The 18871-nt window shown below is 59.1% G+C and overlaps 2 protein-coding genes across 6 annotated transcripts in view; one reads left to right on the top strand and one right to left on the bottom strand.

Annotated features, from left to right (window-relative positions):
- TSC2 (tuberous sclerosis 2) overlaps positions 1-14570 on the bottom strand; it is a 35389-nt gene extending 20819 nt beyond the window's left edge. For 4 of the 5 annotated variants that reach the window (XM_012647648.1, XM_012647644.1, XM_012647645.1 and 1 more), the window contains exons 1-15: positions 14411-14570; positions 12825-12911; positions 10481-10591; positions 9493-9637; positions 8510-8627; positions 8050-8098; positions 7588-7713; positions 6800-6873; positions 5611-5737; positions 4645-4788; positions 3610-3747; positions 2944-3047; positions 2541-2622; positions 1219-1374; positions 645-761 (exon numbers count right to left, since the gene is read on the bottom strand). In XM_012647648.1, the coding sequence (XP_012503102.1) occupies positions 645-761; positions 1219-1374; positions 2541-2622; positions 2944-3047; positions 3610-3747; positions 4645-4788; positions 5611-5737; positions 6800-6873; positions 7588-7713; positions 8050-8098; positions 8510-8627; positions 9493-9637; positions 10481-10591; positions 12825-12911; positions 14411-14548 (1716 nt within the window). In that variant the 5' untranslated portion in view covers positions 14549-14570. The other variant, XM_012647647.1, reaches the window with a different exon arrangement.
- A 739-nt stretch (positions 14571-15309) lies between these two features.
- The window catches only part of NTHL1 (nth endonuclease III-like 1 (E. coli)), a 6358-nt gene continuing 2796 nt past the window's right edge, over positions 15310-18871 (top strand). The window contains exons 1-4 of the mRNA XM_012647643.1: positions 15310-15478; positions 16561-16799; positions 17529-17699; positions 18543-18702. Of these exons, the coding sequence (XP_012503097.1) occupies positions 15364-15478; positions 16561-16799; positions 17529-17699; positions 18543-18702 (685 nt within the window). The 5' untranslated portion in view covers positions 15310-15363. The remainder of the gene's footprint in view (positions 15479-16560; positions 16800-17528; positions 17700-18542; positions 18703-18871) is intronic.

Below are 18871 nucleotides of genomic sequence, written 5' to 3'. Positions count from 1 at the left end.
GGAGTGACGCACTGACACCTGCTACAGCACGGGTGACTCTGGAAAACGTTATTCTGGTTGAAACAACACAGACACAAAAGGTCACATACTACATGAGTCCGTTTCTATGAAATGTCCAGGACAGGCAAATCCACAGAGACCGGAAGAGGACCGGGGGGTTGCCTGGGGCGGGGAGCGATGGGGTGGGGGCAGTGAGGGCTGCAGGTGCGGGTCTCTCTGGGAAGGGCGCAGACGCTCTAGCGTTGACCGGCGACGGCTGCAGAGCTCTGTGAACACACTGACAACCACTGGACCGTTCGCCGTGAACAGGTGAGCTGCGCAGTATCCGAATGACATCACGACGCAAGTACCCCACCCCGTCGTGGGGCGCGACGGACACCATCTTTCCCACCTCGGACGCGTGGCCGGAGCCAGGGGAAGCCCTGCACTGAGGACGGGACGTGGCTCTGGCCCTGACTCAGGAACGTCTCTGCAAAGCCAGCTCTGGTCAGGTGCCGCTGACCCACCTCATCCCTGCTGTCGCCCAACACCCTCTGCAACGCCAGGAGAGACAGCCCTGCGGAGCGGACTCCAACAAGACACAGCTGGGGGACGAGCGCTGTCCCCACGCCCTCCCAGGAGGCCCACCCACACAGGGCGCCCACCTGAAGGATGACCAGGAGCCCCAGCACGGCGGTCTTCACGTCCTCCAAGGACGCTGAGTACGCGGCCACATCCCTCTCCTCCAGCTCGGGCGGTGGCGAGAGCGAGCGGGCCGTGACCTTTAAAGAGAGGACGGGCTAAGACTCTGCTCCCTGCTCTGTGGCAGCAGCTGTCAGATGGAACACACTCTCCCACAGCTGCCTTCTCCCTCACGTCTCACAAGGAAAGACGCACTTCACGCCTTGAGTGACTGCTCAGAAACCGAAATGCACTTCACAGTTAAAAGGAAAAGCTGCAGGCCGTGCAGTGTGGACCACAGCCCAGACCCGTATCCAGTTCCCGGCTACCAAGGAGCAGCAACACGACACCTGTTCCCAAAGACCTCCAGGCGGAGGCCCCGCACGCACCTCCTGACACCACCCATCTTTGCTGGGAGAGAAGCCCTGCCTGCAGAGGCAGCCGCCCAGCTGCTCTGAGAATAGGGACAGAGGGTCTGGAGGCCGTTTCTGCCCAGAGGGGTCTGCCACAAAGAAGCGTCCCCTCTGGCACCCAGCCCCGGGCCCCGGCGGCGCTCACCCTCTCGATGATGTCCAGCAGACTGTTGAAGTGGTGCGTGTGGCAGCCTTCCGCCAGGTCCACCAGCAGCTGGGTGGCCAGCTTCCGGACCTGGTGGTCTTTGTCCTCAGGGATGTGGGACAGCTGTGAGATGACCACTGAGTTGATCAGCTCCTCCTGTGCTGGGCACAAGCCAGAGCAAGGTGAGCCACCAGCCCGGCAAGGGGCACGTGTCACTGACACCTGAATTCCTCTGATGCCAACCAGGAAAGAGCTGCGGTGTCAGGGAGACCTGAGGGAAGCCGGGCAGGGGCGTATGGGGCCTGCTGAGCCCTCAGAGCCCCCCGGGCCCTTGCCTAGGGCAGCCTGTCCAACCCCTTGGTTCAGAAGGACAGTGAGGGCTACACGACGGCCTGGCACAGGCACGGCCACGGGCTCCGACGTGGTGCAGCCAGGCAACGTCCCTGGCTTGCTTTTGTCACCCCCCCATCATGACTACGGACACCTGCTGTGTGCAGGGCTGAGGGTGGGGAGAACCCTGAAGTCATAAACCTACCGTATTGGGGATGCTGTGATGAGAGCTTTCACAGAGGCAGGTAAAAATGCCACAGGAGCAAACAGCGGGACAAGACCAGCCCTGATGAGGACTGGGGGACCCAGAGGGACTTCCTGGAAGAAGCGTTAAGCTCAGCTTCACAGGAGTGGGGGACAGATGGGCAGAACAGGCAGAGGCCACCCAGGAAAGAGCCAGCTGAAGGCTAGGTGTGTGGCAAGAGGGGGCCTCAGAGCCTGAGCCACATCCCCTGGAAGAAAAGGCACAGCCACAGGGACACCCTGCTGTCTTTCAAGCAGGGAAGGACCGTGGTCACAAACCCCAGAGGATGGAGAGGATGCCGGCAGTGAAGAGACCTGGGTGACCCCCAGCAGCTGGTGAGGGCGGGCTGTGGAGGGTAAATGCGATTACAAAAAGAAACGTCCTCAAGTGAGACTGGCCTAAACACGGGACAGAATTCTCTGGGCGTTCCCGCGTTCGGAATAGCCATCCTACAGGCAGGAACCCTGCGCTCCCGGCTACTTGGCCACGTCTCTGGCAAGGGCAGAGCCTGGCCGCGTGCAGCCCTGGCAAGGGCACCCCAGGATGAATAAAGGAGCGAACAGGGAAGAAACAGACAGAGCTGGCTGCAAGCCTGCCGCGGAGGGTGCTGGCTGGACCGCAAGTCGCAGGCAGAGTCTAGGCTGCTGGAGCGCGCACAGCAAGGAGAGCCCAGGCGGCATGTGGGGCCCAGCTCCTGGAGGCCCCCTGGCCTGTTGCCCCACCAGACACCGCAGCTGTGGACACGCACCTCGTAGAACTGCCTGTTGATGAGCAGCACAAAGGAGAGCACGTCCAGCGCCTTGATGCGCACGGCGCCGCGGGACTCGCTCCTGCGGGGAGAGCCGGGTGAGGCTGGCTGTAGCACGCCTGCCACCCTCACCGGGCCCATCCACAGGCAAGCCTGACCCCAGGGCAAAGGGGCAGTGAGCTCTGCCTTTTGGGACTCCGTCTTTCCAGAAAAGCACCACGCAGGAAGGAGCAAGACCCTGTCCTGCTGGAAAACACCTTTCCCTGCTGAGAACTGCTCCTTTCGAGAATCAGAAAGGAATGCCCTGGCTCCTTGGGTGTCCTGAGAGCAGGCGCAGGCAGTCCCAGATAGCAGACACAGGCTCAGGCTCCAGATGCCACACAGGGGCCCCAGGGCCCGCTACCTGAAGAATCTCTCCATCAGCAGCTGCAGGTTCTGAATCCAGCCGTCCTTTGCCGGGTGAATTGACTGAGCTCTGTAGGATATTAAGTTTAAGAGAGAGGACTCCTGTCGAAAAAAGAAAAAGCTGGAGTCAGTGAGCCGCTCTAACCTCTTGGAGGTTTTCCTATCAACACAGGCCACCGCGCTGCGACCCGGGAGGAGTCTGCTCAGGGAGAGCGGCCACCTGAGGCCCAGGTGGGGAGCCCATGTGCACACAGGTGCGCCTGGCAGTGGGGAAACTGGTAGAAACCCCAGGAAACGCCTCGCCTCAAGCAGAGTGTTCCTGCCAAAGCGGCTGCTGCCTTCGGGGAGCAAGAAGGCTCCCTGGAGCCGGCCCGGAACTCTCCCCCGCGCAGGTGGGAGGAAGTTGACGGTTCGGCTCACGCTGAGCAGTTCAACAGACCCACACACATCCAGCCTGCTGCCGCCCTGGCAGCTGTCCCTGTTGGAGCCCAGAACCGCGAGAGCAGGAGCCTGCCCAGCCCTTCCCTTCAAACACTCCAGAAACGGGGCTCACTCCTGCAGCCAAGGCCCTTGGCCCCCAGTGTCCCGGCCCCTGCCCGCAGCCTGACAGAAACCACCCCACAGGCCTGGGCACCAAAGGCCCCACCCGGGAGGGGCGTCTTACAGGCCTCTGGTCCGCACATCTCTCTACCAGCTCGAAGTATCTCTCCTGGGAGCCGTGGAACTCGTTCTGATCGCACAGCTCCTCCACCGTGGTCAGCAAGTCATGGACGATGGTCCTGAGCTCTGGGCTGTCCAGGCACTGTAGCACCGAGGTACGTGACACAGGTTGACCTCCCCTCCCCGAGCACTCGGCTCCAGACAGGCTGCGTCCCAACACCCCCTCAGGCCCTCCCACTGGGCCACGCTGGACCATGTGGGCAGCCGCCTACTCCTGCCTGTCCCCGTCCCCAGGGAGTCCTGGCTGTGCCCATGTGGCCAGGCCCAGGAGAAGGCGTGGGCAGGAGGCTGAGGGTGGCTGCAGCTACGACAAGCCCTGCCACACCTCTCCAGGCTCCAGCATCTCTTAGAGGCCCTGGGGCATGGCCGCTGCCCTGCCACTCCAGGCTGAAGCGCCACCTGGCCAGCGCTCAGTGGCAACGGTCCGGCCCAGCACCCAGCCCTAAGAAAGTGAGACTTCAGTCCCTGCTGAGTCCCAGCCCATCCTTCCCACCTTGGCGGCCTCAATGTCACCCACCCCAGGCCTCTGAGAGAAGGCCTAGGCCTGAGCCCGTGCTGGTGGCTGGCCTCGTCCCCCCAGGCCCCTGTGCCGATGGGCATGTGCGTGTGGCCGTGGACCCTCCGTAGTGCTGTGGTTCACAGACTCGGCCACGCCGTCCTCCTCCAATGTCACGCCAAAGCGGCAGCAGCATCCCAGGTCCTCTGGGAACTGTCTTCAGGGCGCACTCAGGCCGTGGGGCGGCCTGCAGTGTCACTCTGTGGACCTTGGGCGACACAGGCCCAGCCCCTGCACAGCTCCACACATTCCCCCGGGGCCACAACGACAGTAGAGCATGTCTGGAGAAACCAGACCTGTCTTCAGCAGAAGACGCACTGGCAACACCGAGAACCAAGAAGACACAGCTCCAAAGTCTCTGTGGGACCCAGGACAGGCACAGACAGAGAGCACTCCACCTTCCGGTGGGACGAGCCTGCCTACCTGGAGCTGCTGAAGCAGCCGTTCCATGATGTTCAGCAGAATGTCCCATGTCACGGCCTGGAGCTCCTTCCTGTACTTCTTGATGAGCCTGGTGATGGACAGGACGATCTCGTAGGACACCACCTCGTTCGGGCAGGTCATGGCCTGGAACACGAGCCGGGCACGGTCAGCGGCTGCTCCTCATGCAGGAAGCACCAGCACGTGCCCTCGGACCGAGCGCAAGATGACTGAGCAGCGCTCGGCACACATGCACCGCGGCCCCGGGAGAGCCGGCAAGGAGTCCGCGCTGCTCCAGCGCGGTAAGGACCCAGACAGGGCCCCAGAGCCTCCAAAGGGGCCGACTCGGACAGACCAGAAACTGAATTCCAGGCCCCTAGCATGTCGGCACCGCGGAGCCTGAAGCTACCACCCGAGTTCTGACACGGGCAATGCACAGAGATCGCGCCTCCCACGGCCCCTCCCGGGGAGCAGGGGCGCAGCAGAAAGAGCAGCGGGTTGGGAGGTTCCGCGTGACCCGGGGCAAGGCACAGCTAGAGAGCCACTGTTCCCTGTAAAATGAGGACGTTACAACCGCCCCCGCTCGCCAGGGAGCCCTGAGAACCAAATGAGAACACACACAGAACGTGCTCTGGACGCCGCAGGGCGCCGTGGCAACCGCAGCTAGCCGCTGGCATCGCTCGAGAGGGAGCAAGATCGCCACTTGACAAGCTACAACCATCAACGGGAAGACTCGCTGTCCCAGAGGGAACGTTAAGCGGTTTCAGTGCTAATCTGCAGGGGATGAAATCCCTAAGATGTGAGGTTTGCTTGAGAATAAAGCCCTCGAACGGACCTAAATCTCGTCGCCAGCTGAGAAGCAGCTGACTGGTGACAGCACCGTATAGCCCCTGGCGGCGCAGGCGGGTGGGCAGCCCGAGGGGAGCTCTCCCACCTGCGCCAGGTCCCGTGGCATGGATACCGCGTTACCTGATAAAACGAGGGCAGCACAGAAGTCGGAGAGTTCTTGAGCGAGTACAGCCGGTGGGCCCCCCAGAGAGCCATGCCCACGAAGAACACGGCTCCTCTCAGCAGCGGGGCGTCTTCCATGTAGGCTCTGAAACATTTCCCACATGGACGGCACGTGAGCAGAGCCCCAGCCATGGGAGGCTGCAGGGCCCAGCACCACGGAGAAGCGAAGCCGGGGAAGGGCAGGAACAGAGGCTGCAGTAACCACCCGATTCGTTCACGTACAACTAGTGAGCGTTGACCACACCGTGGGCCACGGGCTGTGCTAGATGCCAGGGACTTGAAGGGGGGCAAGAGGGACGTCGCTCAGCCTCACAGGCTCACACTCGAGGGATGCAGACGCCAGTCAAAGACCCTCACAAGTAAGTGCAGAGTCTCCACCTCAAATCACAGCTAAGAAGGAAGCCACAGGATCGGAGAGCAAGTCCACTCAGGGAAGCCAGAGAATCACCGACTATGCTAAGACCTCAGGGAACACTCAGAGTAACCTGACAAAGGCAGAAGAACCTTCTAGCAAGAGGCAACGGTGTGTGCAAAGGCCTTTGGTGGGTGGGAGAAGAGTAAGATGGAGGGAACAAGAGGCCGAGGGGGCTGAAGCAGCTGGGACCCCCAGGGCCATGCTCCACAGGGAGGGGCAGTGTCTGAGCGTGCTGGGAGCTATGGTGGCTTTAGGCAAGGGGTGACACGGTCGGATCTGTGTCAGAACAAGGCCACCTAGCTGTTGTGTGGAGGAATGTACTTCAGGAAGCAAGAACGGAAGCAGGAGAGAAGGTGAGGGCCAAGGGTATGGCTGGGAGACCAGCACATGCAGATCTGAGCCATCCGTCGGGCAGTGGCAGCAGGACTTGTGCTTTGGCTGTGGGGGTGGAGACCAGGGTGGCATCTGGGCTAACACCCCGCCACACTGGAGAACATCCAGACATAGGGAGGCGGGCTCCGAGTTCATTTTGGATGTTCTGATTCGACCGACAGAAGGAGAGGACAAGAGATCCCACGTGTGAAATAAATGCCTAGCCTTAGTGACAGCTTCTGGAAGAGCCATCAGGAAGGAGCAGATCTCCAAGTGAGTTGAGGCGGGCCTCCTCCCGAGGGCTTTCTGGTGGGGACTCAGGCCGGCTCCCCGTGCCCACCGCCCAGCCCGTGCACTCGCCTGTCCTCCATGACGCGACACATGTTGTAGATGGCGCTGTGGCCAAGGTGGGTGCCCAGGAGGTTACGCATCAGCTGGGAGACAAAAAGCACATCGTTGGCCGGGCGCGGCAGCTCACGCCTGTAATCCTAGCTCTCTGGGAGGCCGAGGCAGGCGGATTGTTTGAGCTCAGGAGTTCAAGACCAGCCTGAGCAAGAGCGAGATCCCGCCTCTACTAAAATTAGAAAGAAATTAATCGGCCAACTAAAAACATATAGAAAAAATTAGCTGGGCATGGTGGCGCATGCCTGTAGTCCCAGCTACTCGGGAGGCTGGGGCAGGAGGATCGCTTGAGCCCAGGAGTTTGAGGTTGCTGTGAGCTAGGCTGACGCCACGGCACTCACTCTAGCCAGGGCAACAGAGTGAGACTCTGTCTCCCAAAAAAAAAAAAAAAAAAAAAAAAAAACACATCATTAGGGACCGGCAAATACAAGCCTCTGCCCCAAAGCCCAGCCCCCCACCAGCCCTGCCCGGCCAGTGCTCTGCAGCCGCCCTAGGTCCAGCCAGCGGCCACTGTCTCTTCCCAAATGCAGAGGCAGCAGAGTTCTCACAACACACCCGAACCTGACCTTGGCTCCACCGCCTGGGAAAATGCCACTGGACTTTCCTCAGCAGGCCATTGTCTGGCCACCCCAAGAATCAGAGAGCCATTCATGGAGACAGGCTGGCCCTTGTCTCGTCTGTGTCCCTGGCTTATGACCTCATCCTGGGGAAGAACTCTCCAGAACAACAGTTTCAGAGACCCCCACCTTCCAGCAAGGCTCACAGAGCTCCTTGACGTTGATGGTGCGGCAGAGGGTGACGATGAACAGCGGGAGGCTCTCGGCTGGCAGGCAGTTGTAGCAGACCACGGCATCCAGCACCTGCAGCGAGACCTGGCGGGAGAAACGGAGGGGTCACGCCGGTCCTCCCTGGGCTCCCGCGGAGGTGACACCCCAGGCCTCCTTCCCTCCTCATTTGGTCAGTGACACTGCCCCTCCCTGCTGCCAAAGCAGCCTAAGAACCACAGAGCGAGTGTCTGGGAGGCACTCCAACATCCCTGTCACCAAGGCTGACACCACGTTGTCCCCTCCTGAGCTACAACTCTAGAGCGGGGCCCATCCAACTGCCTGTACTTCCAGCGGAGATGCCCGAGGCCACACAGCCAACGAGTGGCTCCCAGGGCTTGAACCCCAAGTGCCAGCTTCCCAGAAACGAGGGGGGCCACTGACCTCTATGTCCATGGAGGACACAGTCCGGATGCACAGCAGACAGACCATGCTGTGGAGGAAGCGCCAGCGTTAGCTCGGAGACATTTCCCAGAAGGCCAAGCAACTACGTTTCGGCCCTTAGTCACTCTGCAGTCAGCCGCAGGAGTGGCTCGTCCCTCCTCAGGGTTCCACTTGCCCGGCAAATGCAGGGAACGTGCTCTGTGCCACCTGCCGTCCTCAGTGCGGGGTGCTCGGCACCAGGCCAAGCCCCTGCCCTCAGGGATTTCATGGAACGTTTTAAAAAAATAACAACAAAAAGATAATGACCAAAACATCAGGTAACGTGACGAGTGGAGGGTGGCTATGTCCACTTCCAACTTCCCTACTTATTTGGGGGTTTCAACTCAACCTGCAGAGCAGAGCTTAAGGCCCGAGACGGCGGACTGTCGCCAGACTAGCACAATTTAAATCCTCTTCTTACTGAACCATCGACGCGATGTGTTCATCAAGGTAACAGCTGTTGAATTTGACCAAGTTCACCAGCACCAGGAGGAATTCTGAGGACAGGCCGACATCCATCCACTGCAGAACAAACTCAGCTGCGGAGAGGACAGGAATTTGTGTAGAAGTCGAATCTACACTTGCGACGCTCCTTTTCCCTCAGGAAAACGTGTCCAAACCCAATCACTGCCAGAAACCGTGACATCGGTCCCCTTGAAATGACAGGCAGGCCGCGCACTGGGCTGCAGGCGGCTCCGCGGGAGCCCAGGCACGGACACCGCACTTTACCCCTCTGGGGCTACGCGGAGAGGTCTGAGCTGAGACGGGTGGGGGTGCGTGTGCTTTGCACGCAGAGCCCAGCCCACAGCGCTGTGGGCAGACACCGTCAGGGTGTGTGCAGGACGGAGACCCACGCACATGCCGGGGTGCCAGCGTGTAACCTTAGACAGAAAACCTGACAGTGGGCCCCCGTCAGCACCTGTCCTGGAGGCCCTTTTCTGGGCAACAGAAAAGCAAAGCCCAAGTCAGATTTCTTTCTTCCTCCTCCTTTCTCTTCTCCCCACAATAAGGACACGAAGTCTCAAGACCCATGGAAGCCTCGCACTGTCGGGACAGCAGGAGGCAGGTCAGGGGGTGTGACGAGGACTTAGGCGGGCACGGAGGGCGAGGGGAACAGGACCAGGGATGCAGCCCACCTCCTGCCCACTCCACAGGCACGTTCCTAGGCCCAGACACTCTGGGTCAGCAAGTCTGGAACGAGGCCCACGACTGCATTTTTAACAAGCTCCCCAGGAGATTGGGGCGGATCCAGGTGAGCCCATGTGCACAGAGCTGAGTGGTGCGCGCCCCCTGCAGGCCATCGCTGTGAACTGCAGCACCCCTGGCCGGCCCCAGGCCTCCTGCATCCCAGATTAAATTTGATCACCACGGCCAGAGAAACCTCACACCCGATGTGGCACCCACCCAGTTCTTCCTCCAAGTAGGTGATGTGTCTCCCATTGTCCGTGAGGGCCTTGAAAACTTCCAGCCTTTCGTGGAGGTCTTCGTTGGAAGGGTAATCCTTGATGACCTTAAAAAAGAGGGCTCGAAGGACCCCTAAGCGGTCACCCTAAAGACAAAAACAAGGGTCAGCAGAGCCCTGCCACAGTCTCCCACGGGCCTGCCAAGAAGTCCAAGGCTGCAGGGGGCACCTAGACTCCAGCCCTTTCTCCTTCCCACAGGCGCACGCGACGAGGAGCAGGGTGGCGATGCTGGCGGGGTGCGGGGCAGGCCCCAGGTGCACTGGCCAGCGGCTGACCGCGCGCGCGGAGCACCTGCTGCAACTCAGCCTCTAGGCATGGTGCGGGCACACAGAGGGGACAACGCAGCTCCTGCTGCCCCAGTGCTCAGCCCAGACAGATACATTTGTGCTCACAGAGCAACAAGGTCTAAGCTGGCGAAGCCCCAGGAGAGGCGCAGTGAGAGTGGATGGGCCTCTCTGAGCATCCGGGACATGAAGGAGTAGAAGAAAGCGGCCAGCTGGGGGAGGGAGCCTTCAGGCAGGAACAAGAGGGGATGGGTGTCACGAAGCAGCTGGAGCAGCTGGAACGTGAGAGAAGAGCAGTTGCCCGGCTACTGGGAAAGGGCAGGGGGCAAGGTGAGGACAGCCTGAGCCGGGCATGGTCTTGAGGTCCCACGGATTGCTTCATTTAACCCTCAAAACACCCCAGGGGAGGAAGGTACAGCGACCATCCTCATTCACAGGGGAGGTAGAGGCTCTGGCTCCAGTGACCTGCCAGGGCCACAGACACGGCGGGGTGAGGCCAGGAGCCCCCCTGCCACCAGCAGTCTGGCTCCAGAGCCCATCAGGCACCAGATCCCGCACATAACAAAGGTGGCCAACAGGAGCAGGACAGTCTGTGGGCACCCTGGTGTCACCCTACACCAGGGCACAGCCCCGCCGGCCCCTTACCTGCCCCTGCACGATGGCCTTCAGCAGAGCCAGCACCGCGTGCCGGGCCTCTGGCGGCCGCTCTGGCTGCAGCAAATCCGCGACCGCCTTCCAGAGCGCTTCCACTGCATGCTGGCACCAGAAAAGGGGGACAGTGATCAGGGTGCGGTCTCCAAGAACCGGCCCCTCAACTCAAGGACAGCACCGTGAACACCGGACAGAGCAGACAATGGGGTCTTATGGCTTAGAGCCCCTCTAACGCTCATGTCTCGTGTCCCTGCTGCAGCCCGTGATGATCACAAGCCTGACAGGAATGGCTCAAGGCGACTTCAAACCCAAGCAGGTCCCTTTCAGCCACCCCAGGGCACAGACGGGAACAGGCGAGGGGAGGACAGCAGGCAGGCCGGGAAGCAGCCTGGCTTCCCCAAGGCCCACAGGGAGTCTCCGTTAGAGTCGCTCAGACTCTGGTGGGGAAAGTCAGCAGAGGGGTCTAAGAACCAGAAGCGCACGGCGCGCCCTGAGCCTGTGCCAGACATGCAGCTCCGTGGCTTTTCTCCGTGAACACACCAGCCATGGGCCCTGGCACCACACCCTGCCCTGCCTCCACCACCCTCGGACCTGTGGACAAGAACTCGCTGCTCCTTCTGAAATCTGCCTCCTCTGACTCCCACCCCGCCCATGGGGAACTTGTCCCTGCTGCCCCTTGAACTGCCACAATCAGTGTCACTCAGCAAGCATCTGAGATGGCTCCCGTCACCTTCCCTTCGCCACGTTAACCTCCAACCAGAGCTATCAGACCACTCCCCCTCTCCTGGGCTCACTCCTGGCAGAAGAGGAACTAAAATGGCCGTGGTCTGGTAGGTGTCATCTGACCAACATCCCAACCAACTCAGGACGCGCTGGGATTCTCACCTCCTTTGTCTCATCCACAATACTCCCACTGTGGCAACCTGAGCTGCATAACACACAGACACAGAGCCTGTGGACCACCCCAGCCTCTGAGGCCCGCTCGATGTTTTGTACCTATACAAACAACCTTCTACGAGGCGGGAGGATGGCTTGAGGCCAGGAGTTCGAGACCAGCCTGAGCAAGAGCAAGACCCCGTCTCTACTAAAAATAGAAAGAAACTAGCCGGACAACTAAGAACATATACAAAAAATTAGCCGGGGCCGGGCGCAGTGGCTCACGCCTGTAATCCTAGCTCTCTTGGGAGGCCGAGGCGGGCGGATTGTTTGAGCTCAGGAGTCCGAAACCAGCCTGAGCAAGAGTGAGACCCCGTCTCTACTAAAAATAGAAAGAAATTAATTGGACAACTAAAAATATATAGAGAAATTAGCCGGGCATGGTGGCGCATGCCTATAGTCCCAGCTACTTGGGAGGCTGAGGCAGGAGGATCTCTTGAGCCCAGGAGTTTGAGGTTGCCGTGAGCTAGGCTGATGCCACGGCACTCACTCTAGCCCGGGCAAAAGAGTGAGACTCTGTCTCAAAAAAAAAAAAAAAAATTAGCCAGGCATGGTGGTGCATGCCTGTAGTCCCAGCTACTCGGGAGGCTGAGGCAGGAGGATGGCTTGAGCCTGGGAGTTTGATGTTGCTGTGAGCTAGGATGACACCACGGCACTCTAGCCCAGGCAACAGAGCAAGACTCTGTCTCCAAAAAAAAAAAAAAAAACTACCTTCTGCCTATTTCTTACATTTTTCCTTGGTATGTGCAGCTTGTATGTTTGGGATGAACTGCTGAAGATGCAGTCATTCTTCCCTTAGCAGCCCTGAGTCTGTGAGGTGTGAGGCGTTTGTTCTCCTGCAAATGCTGGGCAAGGCTAGGGCAGGGCCCTAGGGTGCTCTAGCAGCAGCCTTGCACTCCCAGAATGACAATTTTTCCATTTTGTCCCCAGTCGCCGACAGAGTTTGGAAACATTTGCCCAAGATAAACGTGTCTGTGTCTGTGAGATCGCCTGATACCACCAGGCAGTCACCTCTCCCAAAATGGCACCGGGACTGGTACACCTTGAATTGTTCTTTGTGAAACCAAGCCTTTTCCTGACGTTCCTTTATTTTCCTTTCCCCTGAATTTGTAATAGGAGAGGACAAGTAAGCATGCATTTTTATAAGCCACTACAAAACCTTTCTGGGATCTGCTAGAAAAACCTATCCCCTCTGCTCCCCAGCCCGACACGATTGGCTCCTCAGGGTTGTACTCAGGGCATTTCCAGAAGCTTCCCATCACTAAGATGAAAGTTACCCTAAAATAGTCCAAATCAGATCATCAGCATAGTTAGCTGTCAATCATGCTCTTAGAAAAAGCAAACTCAGGCTTTTAAACAACCTACATGCATCTTTTTAGTAGCCCAACTGCGACAAACGTACCTCTTCAAATTTCTTAGTTTTTGCGACTTCACAAATCTGCCCTATCACCCGGATACGATTGTTGAGGCCACATTCAACACTCAGTTCCTAGAGAGAGACGAAAGAAAAAAGGGGCCGGCGCTCAGGCCACAGGTCTCCTTAACCGCTAGTCACAAACCACCCTAAGAACTGGACACTTAAAGCAGGTCTTCCCGAAATCAGGATTCACCAAAGAACTTACTGCTCCATCTCAGTGGACTGAGAAAATGAAACTTTTCCTTCGTGACTGAAAATTTTTTATTGAGATAAAACCCACATAACCTAAAATACACCATTGTAACAATTTTGAACTATATAATTCAGTCTTTTGTATATCTGCAATTCTTACAGCCGTCTCCACTAATTCCAGAACATGTTCATCACTCCCAAAGAAAACCCCACACCAATTCCATCCTTCTCCGGCCCCTGGCAAACATGAATCTACTTTCTGTCTCTGTGGATTTGGCTACTTGGACATTTCACATATGTGGCCTCTGTGACTCGTTGTTTTACTTAAGATGTTTTCAAGGTTCATCTACGTTGTAGTATGTGTCAGTTTTTCATTTCTTTTTGTTGCTCGATCACATCCCACCGTATGAATGTACTGTTAGGTTTGTTCCAGGTGGGAACCCGAAACGTATGTATAGGACAGAATGTGGTTAATGCAAAACTCAGGCTTGTAAAACAATAGCCCCAGGAATCTGGAGGGTCCCCGGACTTTGTAGATCTAACACACAGCTGCAGCCGGCACTCCTTCCCCCTCCCTGATAGAGAAGAAGGCTGTTCCTCCCTACTCTCCTGATAAGGACGACGCCAGAGCTGAAGGATGGATGTGACTGGGGCAGGGGTATCAGGAGTTGGTTGTTTGCAAAAGAATTAATTACAAGCAGCTGTTTTGGCCTACTTACTTACTCCCCCCCACCCCCCAAAAAAACCCTCTATAAAACCCAAGGCTCCCCTTTTCTCTCGTGGATGCTTTTTCGCCTCCACCCATCTGCACCCAGATGCTCAAAATAAAAGCATTTTGCTACACATGAGGCTTTGTCTCTCTCTCGCTCTCGCTCTCTATTGGCTCCGGACCTAACGTGCACCACGTGGTATCTATCCATTCATCAGCTGATAAATGTTTCTGTTGTTTCTAAGTGGAAAACTCTGCAAGTGCAAAAATTCAACATTTACTTACGGGCAAAACATGATGCCACGCATGTGTCAGGAGGATACAAACCCACATAAAAGATAAGGACCTACTTCTCCCAGAACTCACAAATTACCAGGCAACACCTGGCCATATCCCTAACCACCTGTGAGACGATGGCATTCAGGCCACATCTAGTAAAACGGGCTGTCTTACATCAATACCTGAGTACTAACTCAAGTGTGCTGGACCAGGTCACCAAGATACTTTCTGAGCTTCCCAAAGGAAAGGAGGACATGCCCACCAGTACTGGAGACAGCACTCCTGTGCGAATGATCACCAGCAACCCACCTCCCACAGAACCTAGTGCAAGACTGAACCCAGCCTTCCTTGCACTTCCCACTAGGCTGGTAAAGACAGGCAGCTCACTCACTCTCAGGGTTTCTGCCGTGATGATGAATTCCGTCTGTTTACCCTCTGCAGACCTGGGATTTGGCCTTGATGTTCCCAGTCCCAACAGAATCTTGAACTTCTCCTTCAAGCCTGAATCTTTGCTTGTTGGCTTGGCCATGGTGGGCAGGGACACACCAGAGGACTCCTCTGTGCAACAGAACCAGGCATGGAGCCATCTGAGGAACAGCTCCACCCACCCGCCCCGCTGACGACCGCCAGCAGCCAGGACCGCAAGTCAAGGGTGGGCATAAGCTCTTCCACAGCCCCTGGGCAGAACTCAACCACAGCCAGGCTGACCCTGCCACAAATAAGCCTGGGAGTTGCCAGGCCTGGTATAGCGAGCTGCCTGCTCAGACGCGGCCTCCCGTCCGCCCCGCCCGACTCCGTGCACGGGGTGGGCGGCTGCCGTGGGGTCTTAGGGAGCCCTGACGTTTGCCCTCTCTCTTCTCCCCATGTGGAGGAGGAGCTGTCACGCAAATGCCTGAAGCAGAGAGCCATTCGCACCCGCCATGACTTAAAAGCCAAGAGCGCTCGCAGCTCCGGGGTCCAGCTACGGTGGGCGCGGCCGAGGCCTGGGACCTGGACACTGCGGGGCCCGTCGCCCCAGGAGCCCCTTCGGCTGCCCCGTCGGGGCCGGGCTGCGTCGCGGTCTAGGCCGGCGCCAGCGGTCGGGCCGTCGCGAGCCACTCACCCCTCGCCGCGCCTCCGCGCGTCGGTCAGCCCGAACGCCGAGAAGGGCGCACGCCCCCAGCCCGGAGCCGCCGCCGGAAGTCCGACCTGCACTTCCGGCAGCGCGACCTCACCGAGGGCCGGCGCAGGGCTTGCTGGGAGTCGTAGTTCCGGGTCGCCATGTGGCTGAAAGAGTGGAAGCGCTTTGAGTCTCGTGACGGAGCCTCGGGGGCTGCCGGGACGTGTAGTCCGCAGGAGTCCGGCATGAACGCTATGAGCACGAGGATGGTGACCAGAAGCCGGACCCGGGGACCCCGGGCCGGGCCGCGGGCGAGCGGGGAGGACTCTGCGCCGCTCGGGAGGGGAGAGGCGGCTGCAGGTAGCGCCGCGCCCCTGCCGGAGCACGGGCGGAGGGGCGGGGGAAGAGGCCTGCAGGGGACTAGGGGCTGCAGGCTGGGTCCCTGGCCGCCTCCAAGGGCTCCAAGCTGCGCGGCCGGGACCGGGACCGGGACGCAGGACGCGGCAGACCGGCAGCCACTAACGAGTTCCGCGGCTCTGCGTGCCCACCCTGCATCCTTTTCCGAGAGGCTGGGGTCCGCTGGTGTCTACCGGGGCCTGGGCCTGCCCGCCCACTCTGGTCCTGAGCAAGATAGTTCTTCCCGCCCCATCAGCTGTCCCGGGATACTGCACTTGCCCAGGCTGTGGAGCAGACCAGCCCTGTCCTCATGCAGTGAACCTGCTTCCCTCTCAGAGGGGCTGGGTGTGAAGGACACACCCAATCGTAAGTCTCCCCCAGCTAGAGGGTGCCTCAGAGAGAAAACAGGAAAGGACATGGCATTCGTTATATTTATCCTGTCGCCATAAAGGACCTACTGTGTGCCAAGCATGGGAGTCAGCAGTGAGCAACACTAACAGGGGCCCTGCACGTGTCCCCCAGAACTTATGCAGAATTGGCTAGAGGGGGAATCCCACAGGCACCCAAGGACCCCCAGGGGTAGTCCAGACAGGCATAGAGGTGTGGTAGGAGGAGCTGGTGTGCAGTGGGGAACAGGCAGGTGATAATGCCAGCCAGAATGGCAGGAACTTTGATGCCAGGATAGAGTTTGGAGTTCATTCTAAGTGCAAAGGGAAGCTGATGAAGAGTTTTAAAAAGGGAAGTGATGGGATCTGATCTGGGTGTTAGATAGCTGTTTCTGATGCAGTACAGACGATGGAGAGGATACATCAGCCTCACCATGGTAGACACTGTTACCAGGCTTCTCACGTGCTGATGCGGACCTTGTCAGGGGGCAGTGGTGTAAGGAAGGCCGACATGCCCCCGAGGGCAGAGCACCCCAGAGTTTAACAGATGATGGACAGTTTTGCATGAATGAGTGAGGGATGTGCTAGCAGGTAGGGCAGCACCCATATCCTACCCTCACCTGTGCCCCTACTAAGGGGACTGAGTGGCACTTTTTGCAGAAGGAAGGAAACGTCACAGCCCTGTGAAGCGTCAGCGGAAACCACAGAGACTGCACGTGGCCTATGAGGCCTCAGATGGTGAGAAAGGTGAGGGGGCCAAGCCCCTCAAGGTGCCCACCTGGGAGCCCCAGGACTGGCAGCAGCAGCTGGTCAACATTCGCACCATGAGGAGCAAGAAGGACGCACCTGTAGACCAGCTGGGGGCCGAGCACTGCTATGACCCCAGCGCCCCCCCAAAGGTAGGCAGGGGCCCCATCTGCCTGGGTAACCTCCTTCCCAGCAAGATGCTTGTTTTCTCTCAGGCTTCTGACAGCCTGACACCTGGTGGCCCTTGGCTGGCACCCTCCCCTGCAGGCAGCACCTTGACAGGACAGCGTCCCAGAGTACTGGGCGGCATCACCGGCTTCGTTGTAGCCACCCAGCAGGTCACAGGTACCTGCAGCTTAGGGCCTCATGATCTGCTTTCTGCTGGGCATGGCACAGGTGTGTCATGTGCTTTCCATAATGTGAGGGAGGCACAGGCCTTATACTTCAGTGGCCCAGAGCCTGGGTCTGGAGATTTCTCTGAGCTCTGATCCCTACTCTGTTACCAGGTGACTTGCATACATGCCTCTCCGAACCTCAGTTTGCTTGTCTGTAAAATGGGTAGTGTTGTCATTCACGAAGCAACAGTAACTGTAGCAGCCAATGCCTGTAGTGACTATGTGCCAGATACAATTCTAAGTACCGTGATAATTCACGTAAGGGTCTCTCTGATCCTGCGAGGCAGCTACTGTTATTATCCCCATGTTGTAGGTGACAAACAGACCTCAGCCAGACCCACACACCCTACCCTACCGCCTGTTGGTCTGGGTGGGTAGGAGGCTGGTGTCCCATGTGTTGCTCAGGGTAACAGGTGGAGATGGGTAGGTGGCCCAGGGCGAGCACTAGGACCCACCACCACTCTGTCCCTGTCACTACACCAGCAGGTGCGGAGGTACCAGGTGCTGCTGTCGCTGATGCTCTCCAGCCAGACCAAGGACCAGGTGACGGCAGGCGCCATGCAGCGGCTGCGGGCCCAGGGCCTGACGGTAGACAGCATCCTGCAGACTGATGACAGCACGCTGGGCAAGCTCATCTACCCCGTAGGCTTCTGGAGGGTGAGCCCAGCCCGCAGCCACCGGAGGCTTAGGGGTATGGGGGTGCCAGAGACAAGGGTCAGGCCTCTCTGGCATCGGGGGCCTGGGTGCAAGTCCTGCTAGGGCCCCCATCCCTCTGCGCAGCCCGTGGGGGCCGGCGCCCAGTCCCTGGAGCTCCCAGGCCTTTCCTGTTTGTGTCCTCCCCTTCCTTCCTCTGCTCCCGCCTGCCCCGCCCTTCCTCTCCCGCCTTTCCCTTTGTTTACTCCAAGCCTCCCTGGAGTGCACCGCCCCCCAGCCCCTCACCCTCCAGGAGCCCTCCCAAGGCTGCCCCCCTCAGCTGAGCACTGGGCGGTGGGCGGGTGGATCTGTTGGAAGCAGCTCGGAGGGTGGGGCTGCTTCCCTTGGCACCAGCAGTCTGTCAGGCTGGTTTTAAATAGCCCTCACTCAGGCACAGGATGGGAACCACCCGGCTGGCCTGTGGCTGGCGGGGGAACCCGGGCTCCAGCCTTCCTTCCTGAAGGCCCAGGTGCTGCTAAACCCAGCTCCTGGGAGTGGCCTGCGCAGCCTGGCCTGGCCTCTGGGGGGAATGACAGGGCGGGGGACCCAAGCCGGACCCTACATACATCATGGGCCCATGCAGGTGGGAGGCAGGGGTCCGGGCCTGCCGTGGGGCCCTGCCAGGGGCTCCCCTGAGCCTCTCTGCTGCCCTCGGCTTGTCCCAACCACTGGGGGTTAGGGGTGAGCACCTGCCTCTGCATGGGTCCTGGGCAGGGGACGGGCAGCTCTGGGCACCTGTGGGCCTCCCAGGGCCTCATCCTCCCAGGCCAGGCTGAACCTGCAGGGCTGACTCCCTCTATTCCTCAGAACAAGGTGAAGTACATCAAGCAGACCACCGCCATCCTGCAGCAGCGCTATGGAGGGGACATCCCAGCCTCCGTGGCAGAGCTGGTGGCACTGCCAGGTGTTGGGCCCAAGATGGCGCATTTGGCTATGGCTGTGGCCTGGGGCACCGTGTCAGGCATCGGTGAGTGGCACAAACCCATGAGCAGGGAGGGGCTGGCTCTGGGCTCTCCGGCTGCTGTTGGGCTTCCCCACTCATTGTTACCTGAGACCCCCAGCTGTAGCTTCCTCCTCCCCAACTCAGCCCATGGGGTCAGGAAGGTGTTCCCAGTGCTGAGTAGGCCAGCCCACTC

Source organism: Propithecus coquereli, unplaced genomic scaffold, assembly GCF_000956105.1.
Source record: "Propithecus coquereli isolate 6110/MARCELLA unplaced genomic scaffold, Pcoq_1.0 Scaffold27, whole genome shotgun sequence".
Lineage (NCBI taxonomy): Eukaryota > Metazoa > Chordata > Mammalia > Primates > Indriidae > Propithecus > Propithecus coquereli.
The sequence above is the reverse complement of the archived record's forward strand: the minus strand, read 5'-3'. Positions and strand labels throughout refer to the sequence as shown.